The sequence below is a fragment of the Barbus barbus genome, assembly GCF_936440315.1.
Source record: "Barbus barbus genome assembly, chromosome: 23".
NCBI lineage: Eukaryota > Metazoa > Chordata > Actinopteri > Cypriniformes > Cyprinidae > Barbus > Barbus barbus.
The window spans coordinates 19,381,869-19,396,738 of record NC_136751.1 but is presented as its reverse complement, the minus strand read 5'-3'; the positions used below and the strand labels follow the sequence as shown (position 1 = coordinate 19,396,738).

The 14,870-nt window shown below is 39.7% G+C and overlaps 1 protein-coding gene across 1 annotated transcript in view; it reads right to left on the bottom strand.

Moving 5' to 3' along the window:
- LOC306842752 (insulin-like growth factor 1 receptor) overlaps nt 1–14,870 on the bottom strand; it is a 102,171-nt gene that overhangs the window by 17,580 nt on the left and 69,721 nt on the right. The window contains exons 3-6 of the mRNA XM_079373809.1: nt 5,384–5,687; nt 3,601–3,737; nt 2,446–2,590; nt 1,424–1,632 (exon numbers count right to left, since the gene is read on the bottom strand). Coding sequence (XP_079229935.1) covers nt 1,424–1,632; nt 2,446–2,590; nt 3,601–3,737; nt 5,384–5,687 — 795 coding nt within the window. The remainder of the gene's footprint in view (nt 1–1,423; nt 1,633–2,445; nt 2,591–3,600; nt 3,738–5,383; nt 5,688–14,870) is intronic.

The following is a 14,870-nucleotide window of genomic DNA, read 5'->3' as shown; positions in this document are numbered from 1 at the left end:
TCCCACTCATTGATGTGAGCATAAGTATTGGGACAGTTGAACATAAGGCAGATATAAAAGATTAAAAGCTATTATTTAGTTGCAGATCCCTTGTGTGCAATCAGAGCAGTGAGTCTGTGACCCATAGACATCACCAGACTCTTGGTCTCATCCTTTGAAATATTTTTCCAAGCCTTTAATGCAGCCAATTCCAATTGTTGCTTGTTTTGGGGAGTTTCTGCCTTTACTCTCCTCTTCAGCTGGTGAAATTCATGTTCAATCGGATGCATAATGTCAACAGCTGATCACTTCGAAAGACCTGTGAGGCAACTGTTCCAATACTTATGCTCACATCAGATAAAGGGATGAAACTCTAAAAGTGCTGAACTTCTTAGCTGGTAAAACATGTATGTGTTGAAATGGCTATTAATAAAATGTGACATTCTGTAGTTTTGTCTCATATTCATCTTTTAATCATATTTGCAAACGTCTTGACTCCACAGCCAACAGAGCAATTTTGTCTTTACTGTTCCAATACTTATGAAGGGCACTGTATATTGTGTATGTATATCTTTCATTACATATGTATCTAAATATATGAATATTTGAACAGAATATTTTAAACTTTTTCTTTATCTTGTGATCTTGTAGTGTATTAGTTGTAAATTTGTATTGCTAGTCATGGAAAAGGTATTATTACAAATTTCCTTCTAGAGGTCGGGACTGGGGGAGAAAGCCAAATGATTTTCCCGTTCGGCCAATGGTAGTGCTATTGTTGAATCTGTATTGGATAAACATTTATGACGTTTAGATATTAGTGTAGTGGTGTCATTAGTTATATTAATCTTGGATTTAACTATGGATTTTATTTGTTTATATTGGAGAAACTGTACTCCCCAAAGGCCATATTTCTATACTAGTGAGATAAACGGTATAAATAAGAGTTGTGAATAAAAACGTCCAATTACTCTGTCAAATGCTTTTTCAACATCTGATGATATCACGATTTTGGTTTGTTTTTGTTTTGGCAAAACTAATTAAACTGAATAATATATGGGTGTTATCTGAAGCATTTCTGTGTTTGATAAAACCTGCATCGGATAAATGTTTTTAAATGTAGTTAGAGCTTTGGTAATTTTTACATTTGTATTTATCAACGATAGAGGGCGGCAGCCAGTGGGGTAAACTGGGTCTTTGTTTGGATGTAGTTATTATTTCTGTGACTACTATATGAAATAACAGAAATAAAATCGTCTGGGAGTTCATCAGGTCCAGGTGATTTGTTCTTTGGCATTTTATCTAATACTTTATGGAGTTCATCAGGAGTAAGTGGGGCATCAAGTGCATGCCTGTTCAATCGATATAGTTGGTAGTTTTACTTCTTTTAAAAAATCTGCAAATTTTGCCGTGGCAGAGTATCACGGGAAACACTTCATCTACTCACAACTTGCTCGTTCTCCATTGCTACGAACATCGTCCTCTTCCATCTTTTCCTTAACACCAGTCTTCTCCCACATTTTCTGGATCTCAGACATGCAAAGCTTGGGATTGAAGCGGAAGAACAATTTCCCAGCTCTAATGGTCAGATTGTGCTGACTCCAGTCCCACAGATACTGCAAGTTCTGGTTGTCAATTGCAGAGAATGCATAAGACCTGTAGTAGGAAAACACATATACAAACAATTAAGTATTAAACATTACATCTCTTATCTTTAATGTAAGAAAAATCTAACCAAAGAAAGGAATGAGAACGATCAGATCTGGTTATATACATGACGAATGTGATGTGTGTGAAAACAGCAACTGAAGCGTGTGCACAGATTGTGTTTCATTAAAGCACGCATGGAGATCAGGGCTCAGAAGAGGGTTAGGATGACTTCTGCAGCTGAACACCTCAGGAACGTGGAGAATGTCTGAGCTGCTTACAAGCATTCCTTAAGATGAAACTCAACCCTAGTGAGATCACAACAGAGAAGTTCCCACAGCCTCCCTCTGACATCCTCCATAAAACACTGACACCATGTGAGGAAAAATGAGTTTTAAAACATGATCACTGCTGATCATCTTTGACCAGCAACAAACCACCTACCAGCTGGTCGAACTCGCTTCAGGTAGTCATTTTGAATGACAAAGTTTTTGTGTGTGACTTGTTTTACTGGATTTTTAATTAAATAAACAGAGTTTAAATTCGTTTTTTTTTTCTTTACAGGAATCAGTCATATTTCTTTTTCCTCATCTGATGAGGAAACTTAAAGCTGAAATTATCTCCACATCAGTGGAGTCAGACTGTTATGTCATTCAAGACGACACAAATGATCCTGACACAGTTCTAAGCAGGCCAACAAATAACTGGTGTTCAATGAGACATATAGCATGCATACAACACCTGTTTTGAAGGCTAATTCTGTTCTGTACGCAATCAAACATCAAAATGCCATGACAATCGTTATGTGCTTTAAAGTCTTACTGCTCTGTGAGCTCTTCTCCATGAATGTATCGCAGGCTCTTGAGGAAGGACAGAGAGCCCAGAGTCTGAGAGTGTTTGATCTTTACATATCCAGTCACTGTCTGGATCAGGCCCATGAAACTCTCCAGCTCTGATGCAATGTTATCTGGGGAAACAGAGAGAGACAGACAGAGAGAAAGAGATATGACACTGGAACAACACAAACCAAATCCCACAGGACACACAGTGTCTGCACTAACTCATCACTTCATCAGTGTGAGTGATACATGTGCGGCAGCAACTGTCCCATATCAAACCACTAAGAGCTTTAGCAGCTCATACTCAAAAAATACATGAGCCTTATTGTGTCACACCAGGAAAATACTGTTAAGAAATATTTTCAAAAGCTTAAAAATACTAATATTATGAAACCAGTAAAAAAAAAATCAAAACTCATAGAATATGTACCAATGACAAAATGTAACATGGTCCTGAAAATGTTTTTTTAGTGAAAACACAATTAAGTTTTATAATTTAAAAAAATATATCTAGCAAATAAAATATTTTAGAGCAGAGCATAAAAAATTACTATAAAAAAAATGACTAGACATTTGAATATTTTACAAATTTTCATTACATTCCCATGTTGTAAATCACAATTTAAAAATTATCTGACAGGTTAAACATGACTGTGTGAACTCTGAATAATATATGTGACCCTGGACCACAAAACAAGTCATAAGTAGCATGGGTATATTTTGTAGCAATAGCCAACAATACATTGTATGGCTCAAAATTATACATTTTTCTTTAATGCCAAAAATCATTAGGATCTATCTAAAAACTTCATTTCTGATTAGTAATATGCATTGCTAAGGAATTCATTTGGACAATTTTAAAGGCGATTTTCTCAATATTTTGATTGTTTTTTGCACCCTCAGATTCCAGATTTTCAAATAGTTGTATCTCAGCCAATTATTGTCCTATCCTAACAAACCATACATCAATGGATATTTTAAAAAAATGACCCTTATGACTGGTTTTGTGGTCCAGGGTCACATATTTGTATAAAAATAGGCACAAATATTGATGCAATGGCTCAAGCTTGAGTCTGTCATTTGTCTAGAGATATCACTTTGGGTTGTGGGAGAGGAGGGTGAGAGCGAGGGTACTTACTGCCCCGCCGGATGTTGATGTGCAGGTTGCCTTTGATGACCGTGCAGCCCTGCAGGGACTGAGCAGCATCCACAGAGTCAATTGTTTTAGATTCGCAGACCTTATCGCACAGTCCGTCACATGCGCTACAAAACATACTGCAGGTGGGAGAGGGAGGGAGAAGAAGGGAGAGTGAGAGTCAAGGACAGATCACAGCCACACACACAGACTCCAAACAGGCAAACGCCAGTGAACCAAAAACATGAAGCATATTTAAGGCCTGTTTTTGACAAACACAAGGTCACTGATTTATGAGGTCTTTGTACTTAACAGAGTCCTCGCCTGAACCCTGGGTTTTATGTGAAAGGAGGATCATTAAGTCAGCAGTGAGGCAAAACCAGGTCTGGTCAATTTACAAAACAGGCTCAACATGTAAAAAGTTACATGGAAAAGTAAATGAAGTGATTTTTCTGTTAATATTTTACTTGAAGAGTACAGGTGTTCAAAGTAAAGTCCAAGGTGTTGTAATTACAATCTCCTTTACCCAGTTTAAACACACATTTCACCTCAAGAAACGGTTCCCAGTATGGTAATATGCCACCTGAAAGTAAACAGTCCTGGATTTTGAGATCATAAATCTCAATCTAAACCTTCAAATTAGCACATAAATCCTAACGGCAGCATAAATAACAGCTTTAGAACTATTAAGATGCTCATATGGAGTATAAAAGGGTTGTAGAAAGTGTACACAGATTTGGTTTGGTGTTAATAATGGAGCCACAATCAACAGAGAACATGGAGGGCTGTTGTTTATGACTAATTCTGTGGTACCACTTCCCATTTTAGCTTTATGGATTTATAAATGAAAATTCAAGAGGAACATGTTCATCTAATCTTGCAAATCACGTTGCTAATGCGATGATATTGTGCGGTTAGATAATTTTCGCAAAATAAACCCTGACGACAGTTACACAATTTTTTTTACCGCAGAATGCTGTGATCAACCAGTCAGAATTAAGTATTCCGAAGGGCCATGGTTTGTTATTTTGAATCATTCAAATGAAATTCACTAAATAAGTTAGAGTGGTTACTGAACTGACTCACTTACTGAACCACAAGCCACTTCCGACTCGAAATGACTGTTATTTGTGACTGGTTCTTTATTTTGCGACATATTTAAAAATAAAAATTTGCTAAACTTTTTGGTAATACAGTCATTTTGAATGGCTTTTTTCACAATACAGTGTTTAGTTTTACAAAACATTTTAAAATAAACATTATTTTTTAAATAAAAATATTAATCTGTATTACAAAATGAAAACGTTTTTATTTAGTACATAGTATATATTATTTAGTATATAGTAAATGATACCTTATTTTAGAGTTACATTTTTTTTATAATTTATTATAAATATTTATTCATATTTTGAATTAGCTTTTTATTTTTTTATATTTAATTTTAAATTTAAAAGTTATGGTAATTTTATTATGTGGTTTTGTCATTTTGATTATTTTTTTTATATTTTTATTTAGCATTAATTTAAGCTAAATAGAAGTTTATTTCAGTTTTAGTTTTTGTAATTATGTCAGTTAAATGCCAAATTCAAAATAAGCATAATTTTTGTTTATATTTTTTAATTTCAACATTTTCTCCCAATATTTATATTTTATTTCAGTTAAGAAAAAATATTTTAATAGTGTCAGATGGGTTTTAGTTATCAATAACAATACAGAACAATCATAAAGAAACACTCTTGACACTGGTGTCTAATGAGACACCCTACATCCAGCTCAGGCAGCATACCTCTGAGTCTCATTTCGGGTGAATCCGGGTGGGCAGTCCGGCATACACTCTCCATTGTGGATGACAAAGTCGACCTCACTGGGTAGGTGAACACGGGCACACATGTCCATGGTGATGCAGCGCCAACCTTCAAACTTGTACGTGCCCGGCGGGCAGACCTCAACGCAGCGGTCCTCGTGAAAGTAATACTGGCAGGCGGCACATGCCTTATCATTGTCTGGTTCAGTGCAGCTGCCAAGGCACTGGGGGTGACAGCACTTGCCCTTATCCGTGCACGCCCTCTTCTCACACTCCTTTGGACACACTGGAAAAGAAAAACAAATATATAGAAAAGCAAATATTATATAAAACAAATATAGAGAAAAGCATCAGTTGCTGCTTCAAAAGAAGAGTGAGTTTTAATATACAAGGGCAACTCTGTAAATCCACTGAACATGCTTCAAGGACGAACATGTTTTTCCTGAGGCTTAAAACAGTTACCTTTGAATACTATTAAACGTAAGATTGGTTTATTTATTAAGTAATCAGCTAAATATGAGGAATCACAGACCATTTATGGTCTCTGTGTGTGTTCTGGGGTAAGATGGTTGCTAGAGCTTTAGGATCAGTTGACTGTAAAATAAAAATGTCTGGGGGCGGCTATGAAGAGGGGCACAGAGGAGGAAGAAACCCTGTGTGAAGTCAGGATCCAGGGTGTTTGTGCAGGGCCTGGCGCTGCTGTGTGCCAGCCTTGTTAGTAAACTGCAGCTCTGGACTCACTACAGCTAAATATTATTACTGTTAGAGACTGTTGAGGGAATTTAGAGGGTAGGGAGGAGGGGGAGAGGAAAAGTAGAATGAGAAGCAAAGCCAAAAAGTCTAGCTAGCAGATGGACCGCAGTTTGGACTATTAGCTTGGGAAGCATCTAGTCAGGCTGGGCCCAACGAGAAGCCACGGTCCATCTGTAGTGGGCTTTAACTGAGCTGGAATGTGTCATGATGAGAAACACCAGCTAACAGTTACACAACAGTACTCAGATTTGATTGGCTGTGCGGTGTGCCAAGAGTGCTTATATACAGTCAGACAGGACTTTTTGTCTGTGTTTGTACATTTCAGACAGACTGTCAGTCTGTGCAATTTTTAAGTGACTCTTTCTGCGTGATAACATTGTTGCGACAGTAGGTGGCGACAAGTGTCTTTTTAGCGAACCATTGAATTATTCACTCAACTGATTCATTCAGGAACTAAGCAAGTGGCTGTCTTCGTGAGTGAGCCATCGAATCATTCACTGAACTGAAACACTGATTCATTCAGGAACAATACAAGTGACTGTCTTTAGGACTGAGTCATGAAATCATTCACTGAACTGATTCTTTCAAACACACTGATTCAATCTATGCTATGAAACAAGTCTTCATGAGTAAGTTAGTGAATTCCTCCCTTTTAAAACACTGATTGTGTGTTGCTTGGAAATGCAATGGTTGATTCTTTGACTTTGTTTTGAACTATTTTGGTGGAGCAAAAATAGACAAAGGAACTTGCAATATTGTGTTTAAAATGTAAATGCGCTTGTGACTGACAGCATAATAATTCTTTCCACTGTACTAACACATGAAACACACAGCAATGCATAATGCCTGGGAAAGTAAAACAAGAGTGCAGATTGATTGATATTCAGGGGTATTGTACATGGCATAAACTATTTTTTTACTGAAATCCTTGTAATTGTTGTCTACATCTCGTCTGAACATGTTCGTTGTCCTTTCAAACAATGCCTTTGAACTGTAGTTTCATACAAACAAACGGGTCTGTTTGGAGGCTCTCTGTAATCAGCTCTTGACAAACAAATCAGTTCCATTGCGGAAAGGTTACTGACATCATGATGTAACCCCAAATGTTCCATACGCCTATTTCCATGAGAGACCAGCTTCTGTTAAAAGCGTGAGAAAGTCACTTTTATGCGGTGCAAAAAAGCATGAAAAAATAGCAGCGTGTTTCAATTAAGCTTTTAACAACAAGCCATATTGAACACACTTGTTTGCTATGGAGAGTCAAGGGATCCTAGTACACTGTTGACATATGTGGGATCAATAAACATTCCAATGGAATCACTTGCATTGAGAGACAAGCCCTGTCAGTAATATGAGACGCATGAGACAGTGAGAGAAAGGGTGGGAAAAGCACAAGAGGAGAGCTGATAGTTTGACTCTGATCAACAGCCAAGTAACAATTGCTAGGGTGTTGTGGATAGTTGCTAGGGCATTGCTAAGACTGAAATCAAGAGAGAACAAAGTCTGTTATATTCAAGTGGAAATGTTTTGCCAATTATATTGTTCTGCCCAGTAAGAAATCATTCAAAATTGTCTGTTTGTTTTGAAAAGTAACAACACTTTCGTCAGCAATGTGGAATCGTTTCTGAGATTTTCCGAATGCATCGCGATTCTCTCTTGAATCGATTATGAGCTTAGTTTTTTAACAGCAGGTGGCACCTTTTTTTATTAGAAACAGCTGTACTCTGCTTGCTTCCAGTTCCTTACCCACACACCACTTGATAATCATTCATGAAGTTCAAAAAGTTTGAAGCGTATTACGGGTGTTCACAGTAGGCCGTGTTTACATTAATCTTGCATCATAAAAGCATAAAAGCTGAGGATCAAGTACATTTAACCACTTAAATTGCTTAGTTGAATGCACAAGCACTCTTCTTCATGAGCATTTGAGTGTGTGGTTAAAAACTTGCCTAGAGCGCCATCTGCTTTAAAATACTAGAGATGCATTTGGAAAATCGCTGAATCGATTCATGAATCAACCATAAAATTACAGTAAAATAAAATTAGAATTCAAAAAACTTAAAATTTCAAATAATAAAAGTTACAAAAACAGCATACACAAAACCTTGCATTTCAGCCATTCTTTAAGAAATAAAGATGAGTCAAAATAGCAAATGATCATGTTTATTACATTTAATTGAAATATATTAATATTTAATTCTATATACTTTTTTGTATAGGTCTGAACAAATGTGGCAGATGGGCTGAATGACAATGCAGAAGCAGAAATACAGTGGTTACCCAAGTTACCACTGTACACAAAGCAGCGCTGTAATTATAAAAATTTATGCATTAAGCATTATACGTTGGGAGGATGCAAAGAAATACCATCAATACCTTTCTGAAGACAGTCAATTCTTTTTTTTTAAGACAAAAAAAAAACTCTTCTCGGATATGCCCAAATTTCAATGTCAGAACAGCAAATTTCGCCAAAAAGTAATGGGTTAGAGAAATAGTCAGTGATGCTTGCCTCATGAAATAGGAACTCTAGTCCAGGAATCTGACAGCAGGTCTAGGAAAAGCATATGTGCAGATACCGTTGAAAGGTCTGCCTGGGTGGGTTGCAGCCCGAGGTGGGACTCCAAGCGCTAACTAGGCAGCCAGCGCCATCAGCTCAACATGAGGAGGCAACTAAGCCGCATGGCACAGCACTCCTGGTCGCCCGGCAACAGAATCCTGGCACTCCGCCTAGCAGGCTCAGGGGGCACAGCCAAAGAAACGTCTACATGGGATTTTTCCCTTTATATTTATAAGCTCACATCATGCAGTACAACATTACAGAGGAAATATATCCGTTTTGTTTATTTGTGAAATTAATACAGTATGTTTGATTGGTATGAGTAGGATTTCAGCGTATGGAGGATACACATCCCCTCAAATCATCAACGTCCCAGCCCTAATGGATGGCCTATGTCAAGGATCACGACAAGAGCATGTGGTCCAGAGGAAGTCAAATTATGGTAGAGTTTGATTAGGCGCACCTGATGCATCCTGTCCACGTAGCTATAAATCCACATTGCACTGCCAGAGAATAAACAGCCAATGAAGCTGCGGCCACATTTTTAGTAGACCAAAAAAGCTCCATTATCTATTGTCGATAGTGTAGCGATGCATGAAGCTCGATTTTTCACACGTGTGCCAAATTGCATGAATTCCTATTCAAATGACTGGATTTTGATGGTAAAAATTCTCTGAACAACGGTCAATGTGACCACACCTTAAGACGCGGGTCTCTGTACAACCTGACCTTCGTCACTCCCCTCCCCCTCACAAAGGGACCCTTTCTTTCTTGTTTGTATTTTTACTTCAACAAAAGGCACTCAGAGGGATGCTAATCTTACCGCGTCTGTCCTCACTCCCATCACAGTGTGTATGTTTGCTTAGTTGCCTATCGGCTTACAAATGAAAAAAGGGTTCACTGAGGTGATCCCACAGCACAGGGATATGATTTTACACACTCTTGAGTCTCCACGGTGGAACAAACATCAGCAGGGACTTAACTGGCCTGGGTGGAGACACTTTTCCTACTCCTGCCAGTTGAGATACTTAGCATTCTTCTGCACATTCTGCCACATCATAAGCCACCCTGCAGAAATTACTAGAACATTCCTTAATTCAATTCCTAAATTTAGTGAGAGAAAAACAACAAACAATTGTGAATAACTTCCAAAACAGCCACAGGGCACATGCAAAGCACATGCAAAGCAAATGCATAAACATTTATCTCCCATATCTCAAGTTTCTGGCGACAAGCAATGTGTTGATTCACACTAAATGCAAAACTTCTGCAAAGTGTGACAATCATAGACAGCAAAGATATCTCATGTTCAACAGACAGTTATGAGAAGCAGAATTTTGGACCAATGAGATTCCACGGTGGATGGAGCTAGGGTAATGCAGGGCTCCAGATTAAACAAAATGTTTTGTAAATTTGTGACTGAAAGTTAAACCCTTCCCCGTCACAATCAACAGCAAATTCATATTAATTTTGAGTGCAATGCCCACATCAGACCCCGCTCTATGCTTTTTCATAATCCATTACATTGTTATGTATATGTATATCACAATACAGAAAAAAAGATATGCCACTACATTTCATTGTGATTAAAACATGACAGTCAAGAAAACGTTGTGTTTTCTCGACTATGCAAGATAAAGTTTTACATGGTTTACAAAATGGCGCCGATGATGGCAGCTATCGTGCGTTGCTCTTCAGTGTTTGTACTGTTTTTGTTTGTTTTTCCTGTTTTTTGTTTTTCAAATACGATCAGTTTTACCAGGGATGACCTGCTGAACATTCGGCAGAACACACTACAAAATCTTTTACCAGATTTAGATTTTTCTGACGTTTTGCTGGACATTGTAGTTGGCGGAGCCGTAGCTCTGGTCAAACGCTACAGGAGGCGCAGGCAGCGAGCTGGAGCGCTCGTGAAGCTTCGTCAGCGCGGATTTCGAATGCCGTTGCCGTTACATTCCACCGCAAGGGCACGTGAGCACAGCTTTACAGAAACTCACTGATCTGATCACAGACACAGAACAACAACACCCGGACTCTGTTTTAATCATTCTCTGGGACTTTAAAAAAGCAAATCTCTCCCGTGAACTGCCAAAATACAGACAGCACATCACATGTCCCACCAGAGACAGTAATATAATAAGGGACTCATATCACTCGGTTCCACGAGCAGCTTTAGGACTCTCTGATCACTGTTTGGTTCATCTTATTCCGTCCTACAGGCAGAAACTTAAGTCTGCAAAGCCTGTATTAAGATCTGTTAAAAGATGGACTAACAAAACAGAGCGGGACCTACAAGCCTGTTTCGACCTCACTGATTGGACTGTTTTTGAAAATGCTGCCACCGATCTGGACGAGCTCACAGAGACTGTAACATTTTATATCAGTTTCTGTGAGGATATGTGCATTCCTAACATCACTCCTCTAATCTACAACAATGACAAACCATGGTTCACTGCAAAACTCAGACAGCTCCGTCAGGCCAAAGAAGATGCTTACAGAAAGGGGGATAAAGTCTTGTACAAACAGGCCAAATACACACTGGAAAAGGAGATCAGAGCGGCAAAGAGGAATTATTCTGACAAGCTCAGGAAAAAATTATCTTCCAGTGATCCTGCTTCAGTGTGGAAAGCAATGAAGGATATCACCAGTTACAAGTCCCCAGCACTCTGGAGAATCAACACCTGGCAGACGACTTGAACGACTTTTATGGTTGTTTTGAAAGATCACCCCACACCCGCCCTGAACACCTCTCCACACAACCATTAACACCTCCAGCAACCCTCCTCTCCCCCACACCTACGATTCAAATCAGCGAAGAAGATGTGTGCCAGGTCTTCAGGAAGAACAAAAGAAGGAAAGCACCAGGCCCAGACGGTTTGTCACCAGTTTGCCTAAAAACCTGTGCTGATCAGCTGGCCCCCATCTTCACACAGATCTTCAACAGATCACTGGAGCTGTGAGAAGTCCCCTCATGCTTCAAACGCTCCACCATCATCCCCGTCCCAAAGAAACACAAAATTACTGGACTTAATGACTACAGACCTGTGGCCCTAACGTCTGTAGCCATGAAATCATTTGAAAGACTTTTGGCTTATCTGAAGGACATCACTGGACCCTTACTGGACCCCCTGCAGTTTGCATACAGAGCAAACAGGTCTGTGGATGATGCAGTCAACATGGGACTGCACTTCATCCTGCAGCATCTGGACAGACCAGGGACTAATGTGAGGATCCTGTTTGTGGAATTCAGCTCCACTTTTAACACCATCACGGAAACCCTTCAAAATAAACTAACCCAGCTCTTCGTCCCCACCTCCGTCTGCTAGTGGATCAACAGCTTCCTGACAGACAGACAGCAGCTAGTAAAGCTTGGTAAATTCACATCCAGCACTCGTACCATCAGCACTGGAGCTTCTCAGGGGAAGTCGTGGCCTAATGGTTAGAGAGTCGGACTTGTAATCCGAAGGTTGCGGGTTCGAGTCTCGGGCCGGCAGGGATTGTAGGTGGGGGGAGTGAATTTCCAGCGCTCTCTCCACCCTCCATACCACGACTGAGGTGCCCTTGAGCAAGGCACCGAACCCCCAACTGCTCCCCGGGCGCAGCAGCATAAATGGCTGCCCACTGCTCCGGGTGTGTGTTCACGGTGTGTGTGTGTTCACTGCTGTGTGTGTGCACGTTGGATGGGTTAAATGCAGAGCACGAATTCCGAGTATGGGTCACCATACTTGGCAGTATGTCACTTCACTTCACTTCACTTCTCAGGGCTGCATTCTCTCCCCACTGCTCTTCTCCCTCTACACCAACGACTGCACCTCTAAAGACCCCTCTGTCAAGCTACTGAAGTTCGCAGACGACACCACACTGATCGGCCTCATCCAGGACAGTGACGAGTCTGCTTACAGACAGGAGGTTAAGGAGCTGGCTGTCTGGTGCAGTCTTAACAACTTGGAGCTCGCTCAAAACTGTGTCGATGATAGTGGACTTCAGGAGAAAACCCCCTGCTCTCCCCCCACCATCATGAACAGCACTGTGACTGCAGTGGAGTCATTCAGATTCCTGGGCATCACCATCTCCCAGGACCTGAAGTGGGATATTCACATTGACTCCATTGTCAGGAAGGCCCAGCAGAGGCTGTACTTTCTTCGCCAGCTGAGGAAGTTCAACCTGCCACAGGAGCTGCTGAAACAGTTCTACTCTGCCATCATTGAATCCATCCTCTGCACTTCAATAACTGTCTGGCTCAGCTCAGCTACCAAATCTGACCTCAGAAGACTACGGAGGGTAGTCCGGACTGCTGAGCGAATCATTGGTACAACCCTCCCCACTCTCCAAGAACTGTACTTATCCAGAGTGAGCAAAAGGGCTGGTAAAATCACTCTGGACCCCTCACACCCAGCACGCTCCATCTTTGAACTGTTACCGTCTGGTCGACGCTACAGAGCTCTGTGCACCAGAACGACCAGACACAGGAACAGTTTCTTCCCTCAGGCAATCCATCTCATGAACACTCAACAATAAGCGTGGAACACACAACTATAATACACTATCCATTCACCACACTCACTAATTTTATCTTTATTTTCTCATTTCTAATTTGCACATACTTGGCTTTGTACATTGCCTTTTGGTTAATTGTTATTCTTTTATTATCTGTGTCCTGTCCTGTTGCTGTCTTTCTGTTGCACTGTGGAGCTTCTGTCACTACAACAAATTCCTTGTATGTGTAAACATACTTGGCCAATAAAGCTCATTCTGATTCTTCTAAAGTGCATGGAAAAGAGCACAAGCCGTGATTGACACGACTGATTTAGTTCACCCAAAAAATTTAAATTTTCATCATTAATTACCCACCCTCATGTCGTTCCAAACCCGTATGACCTTCATTCACCTTAAGTACACAAATTAAGATATTTTTATGAAATCCGAGAGCTTTCTGACCCTGCATAGACAACAATACAACTACCACGTTTAAGGCCCAGAAAAAATGTAGTGAGGACATTGTTAAAATAGTCCATGTGACATTCAGCCTTAAATTTATGAAGCTACGAGAATACTTTGTGTGCAAAGAAAACAAAATGATGACTTTTCATAAATTTATTTATAAATTTCTTCTCTTCCACATCAGTCTTCAGCGTGTTTGCGCATATGTGGTACCGAAGATGAACTTATGGGTTTGGAATGACATGAGGGTTAGTAATTAATGACAGAATTTTCATTTTTGGGTGAACTAACCCTTTACAATTCTTTTAACTGACTCCAAAAGATTCACACAACCAGTTTGAATCAGACTCAGTGAATCTTTAAAAAACTGTTAATGATTTCACAACCGACTCCCTCACTGAACACATAGTCAGTTTTCAATATGCCTAACTATAGTAGAAATGAAAAAGGAATCGATACCGTAATGTACATGAGATGAAGAAATAAAATCAAAGTTATAAAATAATAACTTTATTGCTTGTTGGATCATGTGCAAAACCAATCACCTTTCAAATCATGATCAAACAACTCCAGCTTTAGGAATATTCTATTATACACATATCACTTAAAACAGGCATAGCGTGGAGCTGTAAATGAGAACTGCATTTCCTTAAATAGCCACATGGCCCTTTTATGGCCTATTAATAGCAGCACACTTTCCAGCTCTAATTCTGACCCTAACCAACTCACTCACATCTCCTTAAATATCTCATCGTCCTCTAACTACCTAAGAATTGAATTACGCTCGAGCTAAAAAGCCTAAACATAAGCATTCCTGGCTTGCTAGTGCTCTCTAATCCTTTTACATACACAGTCATAGTGAGTAAAAGCAGGAAGTTATTCATTATTTGGAATGCCACCAAAAGGGGGCACCCCAGGCAAACTGCTCTTCCATGATCCACACAGAAAAAAAGCTCCACAGCAATTCCTCAATGAGGAAATATTTCAGACATGCATGCCTTCTGCTGGAAAGGAAGACAGCTCGGGCTGACTAAAGAATGAACGAAGAGAAAAACAAAAATTCAGCATCATATTCAGTACATTACTTCATATTTTTTTCCAAAGATATGGTCTTTATTTATAGTTGGGGAGAGTACCGCAACAATTTCCACATTGTTGGTCTCTACATCCAGCTATGCTAAGCATGGTGGGTTGCCACTATGTTGCACTACCTAACAA